At 41.0% G+C, this 4,561-nt stretch overlaps 1 protein-coding gene across 1 annotated transcript; it reads left to right on the top strand.

The window, feature by feature from the left end:
- The first annotated feature begins 2,015 nt into the window (after positions 1 to 2,015).
- On the top strand, positions 2,016 to 4,561 carry myod1 (myogenic differentiation 1). The gene is made up of 3 exons (XM_080867034.1): positions 2,016 to 2,750; positions 3,398 to 3,479; positions 4,184 to 4,561. Exons 1-3 carry the CDS (start codon positions 2,163 to 2,165, stop codon positions 4,411 to 4,413), a joined length of 900 nt encoding a protein of 299 aa, XP_080723160.1. The 5' UTR covers positions 2,016 to 2,162; the 3' UTR covers positions 4,414 to 4,561.

Here is a 4,561-nt window from a genome sequence, read left to right as displayed (position 1 = left end):
CAGCAGTCTGAGAATGAAGTGCTCTGCAGGAACACAATCCAACATATTTGTTGAATATTTGCACTGAAAGACACATCCTGGTCAAAAATGCCTCCAAGATTCCTCACAGTGTTCATGTTCTTGAAGCAAACTTCATGTGTATAAGGATCTTTCTCGGCATGAAGCTGTGCTGCTGCTCACTGATCAACGCCTCTTCGCTTGTTAGTACATGTCCATCTCTATTTTCAGTCACTCTAACCTGTTCTCTAAGCAGTGTTTCTGCCTGGCCAAACAATACAAAAACACGGGAATTAGTCAATTAACTCATATTTGAAGCCTCAGATGAACATTGGAGGAACTGCAGGTTCTGGTTTTAATTTCATTTCCTTCATTATTATTTTTTTCACCCTAGAGATTGAAGCTTGGATTAAAAAAGAAAATAACGTGGAGTTTCAGGGGTCTTTGTGATTCATTTTAACTGGTGCATTGTGTATGTCACAGAACTGGAAAAAAAATGTGATAAAAAATAAAAAGTATTCTTTGCATTTTCCCCATTTTATCGCGTACTTATAGGAAAACCTACTTCAAGCATCATCTCAGCAAACAGCCTCTAACAACTGTTACCTCTGGATGAGTTCATAGCCTGCAAATTTCACCTCACGAGTAAAGAAGAGCGCGATATTCATCCTGCACACTGGTGGCTGCTTCTTCGGCGCCCTCCAGCTGCTGCAGTTGTGCACTGCAGCTGCACAGCTGCCGGCGTGTTTTGGGAAAAGGGATAATGCGCATTTTGCAGTTTGTGGATGCAGCGGGTGCAGCGGTGACAGCTGAGAGGAGGAGGTCAGTCCTGGGTGCAGACAGTCGCAGGGGAAACACTGCATCTAAAAATAAACTCGGTGACATTTAAGTTGATTGCTCGGTTCACACTTTCATGCAGTATTTACACTTGAAAAGCGGCGCAGCAAAGACACGAAGCCTGATCGCTGTATGGAGACTTTCTATACAGTTGCATGAGTGATGCATCACTTATTGTGTTTTAATATAAATATATATTTGTTAATACTATTAATTGTTTTTTTGTGTGTGTGTGTTTTAAGCTGTATTTTCCCTTTTTCTTGGAGGAATAACTCTGCTCTGATAGGACGGTACAGAGGAGGTCAGAGGTTACAATTATATCTACATGCATATCTACATTCGACATATTTGTCGAATTAAATGAATAAACAAACAAATAAATACACAGATAAAATAATGAATAATGAAATATGAAATAATAATGAAATAATAAACCCATACCACATTATGACAATAATAATAATTATTATTATTATTATTAATATTAATTGTGATTTTTTTTTCCTACATCAGTTATATTTAGCCTTTAATTTGTGTTTTTTTTTTGTCAACAGTTTTAACCTCCTACCACCAAGTTTAAATCTTCATTTTTTAATAATTAATTTTCAAAAATTGTTCTAATTTCCGTTCTTTGTTATTATTATAATTGTAAACGCCAGTGCATAGACACGTTTTTTACTTTGGTTTACAAAGGCGTTTTATAACTGAACTGTATATATTTTCATTTTTTATATGTTTTGTTATTAATTAACTCGAACATGTCGTCAGTCCATCTTGCAAATTAAATGCATTATAACGCCGTGAATAAAACTATTTAATTAATGACGTCATGATTCCTTAGAGGTCATTAATATTCATTCAAATTATACAAATAAAGCATGACAATGAACCAATACACAGAAAAGTATACCACATGGAATAATGACAGCTATTTAACAGATGCATATTTACTTTGCTGATATCGATACGCATTTTTTAAATGTATGTATTAAACTTACATTTCCCACACGCCCCCCGCCGTGTGCAGCAGTACATTACTGCCCTGTGAGGGGTAATCGGACACTAATTACCGTGAAGCTGTAAACCCCTCCTGCCAGCAGCTGATTGGACAGACCTCGGTGGACCCCATTATCTTGAACCCGCCCCCCACTGTCCCAGGTATAAGGGGATCCAGGTCAACGGCTGGAGGGCAGATCAGTTTGTGACAGGACTGTACATTCCCTCAAAAGCCCCGAATCCTGCTTCACATTTCAGTTCTTCCCTAAAAAAGAGAGAAAAGTTTGGTCATCACTGGATTTTCTTCTTCCTGCTGTGTTCTGGACTGAACCATGGAGTTGTCGGATATCTCTTTCCCCATCCCCACCGCTGATGATTTCTATGACGACCCCTGCTTTAACACCAGTGACATGCACTTCTTCGAGGACCTGGACCCGCGGCTGGTCCATGTGGGGCTGTTGAAGCCTGACGACTCCTCCTCTTCATCCTCATCCTCCCCTTCCTCCTCTTCCTCCTCCCCGTCCTCCCTCCTGCACCTCCACCACCATGCCGAGGTGGAGGACGACGAGCACGTCCGCGCCCCCAGCGGGCACCACCAGGCGGGCCGCTGCCTGCTCTGGGCCTGCAAGGCCTGCAAGAGGAAGACGACCAACGCGGACCGGCGGAAGGCGGCCACACTGCGGGAGCGCCGGCGGCTCAGCAAGGTCAACGACGCCTTCGAGACCCTAAAGCGCTGCACGACGGCCAACCCCAACCAGAGGCTGCCAAAGGTGGAGATCCTGCGCAACGCCATCAGCTACATCGAGTCCCTGCAGGCGCTGCTGCGCGGTGGCCAGGAAGACGGCTTCTACCCGGTGCTGGAGCACTACAGCGGGGACTCGGACGCATCCAGCCCCCGCTCCAACTGCTCCGACGGCATGGTGAGTTCAAGGAGCGACAGGTGTGAGAGAGGCGCACGGAGCCGACCATCTTTTGAATTTAGCCAAAGGAATTGGGGATATTTTACTGTCTGCTCCAACTCTTATTTTAACTGATGTTTAATATTAATTTAATTCTTTTATTATGATGAATCGAGACAAATCAAGCAATTCGTTTATTCTCTTATTCATGACGTTTAAATTTCATGTAAAATAGTGATTTAAAATAGAATCATTTAGCTGCCTGTGTGTAACTTTTTCATTACTGGCCATTTTGTGTCAGAATCGGAACGAAGCAAATTTAGTTTCAAAGTGTCTTTAAAACATTTTCTTTCGTCTCGTCTCACCAAACACACAGGAAACAGATTTAAACCGTTTTTAGACCCCAGATGTAACAAACGGAGAGACGTGGATGGAAAAAAATAATATCTGAGTTCAGGGACTTTATTAACGTGGTATGACACAAACAGCTACCGTGACTCAACCATTACCACACACACACACACACACACACACACACACACACACACACACACACACACACACACACACACACACTTATTTAGATTTATTTTCTAATCACTGCGGGGTTTCTCTGGTGGATTCTTTAGTGTCTCTGTCAATATTTAATTTTCTCTTTTCTTCTTCAGACGGATTTTAACGGCCCCACCTGTCAGACAACCAGAAGAGGAAGTTATGACAGCAGCTCTTATTTCTCCGAGACTCCAAACGGTAAGAAATGATTTTAATACGTGTTTAAAATAATAAACCACGCAGTAAAGTGACGGCAGTTAGCGGGGAAAGACAAATAGAAGACGCAATAAAAGCAGCAGGCCAATAAAAATAAAACAGTTGATGCTGTGCTTTCTTTGAACTGATTCTTTATTTAATTGTTTAAAACGTAAAAGTTCAATGTTAATGGTAATTTCAATGTTAGGAGCAACGTATAAAAGTAAGATTATAAACCATACGCTGAATTAAAAGCTCATTTTTAATTTCAGCTGATGTAAAAAGAGAGCGTTTCTTCGTTTTTTTGTTTTTTTTTTAGATCTTTTCGACAGTAAATGATTAATATATAATACAGAAGCTGAAATAGTGAGACAATATTCTGAGTTAAATTAAGCTCTGTAAAGCAGCCTAAATACAAAACAAGCGTGAAAACAATTAAACTAGATCTGTGATTAATGCTAACAACTAATTCGAAATAATTTGAAAATAAAGCTAGATTATTATTATTATCATTATTATTATTATTATTGGTTTGGGGTTTGTTTTGATGATGATGATGATTTGATTATGTTTTTTGTGTTTCCATAACAACAGTTTTGTCACCTTTGTCCCCCAATATGAATGATAGAAAAAAAATTTTTTTTAAAAACTCATAGTAGCCTAATGATTTTTTTTTTATTTACTATGATGTCTTGTTTTTTGTGCAGGCGGTCTGAAAAGCGAACGCAGTTCAGTGGTGTCCAGTCTGGACTGCCTGTCCAGCATTGTGGAGCGGATCTCCACCGATAACAGCAGCCTGCTGCCGCCTGCTGACGGCCCAGGATCCCCACCGACGACAACTGTGCCGGTGGGTGAAGCAGGCACTGCCCCGGCGACCACTCAGGTCTCGTCTCCGACTGCCAGTCAGGACCCCAGCCTGATTTACCAAGTCCTATAGACCCTCACACATAGATATTCAACTCGGAAATTACAATAAATTAAAAAAATCCCCAAATCTTGTCAAGCCATCCAGCCATAAGAACACACACACACACACACACACACACACACACACACACACACACACACACACACACACACACACA

The sequence above is a fragment of the Rhamphochromis sp. 'chilingali' genome (assembly GCF_963969265.1).
Source record: "Rhamphochromis sp. 'chilingali' genome assembly, chromosome: 2".
Taxonomy (NCBI): domain Eukaryota; kingdom Metazoa; phylum Chordata; class Actinopteri; order Cichliformes; family Cichlidae; genus Rhamphochromis; species Rhamphochromis sp. 'chilingali'.
This window is presented reverse-complemented; position numbering and strand designations above follow the sequence as displayed.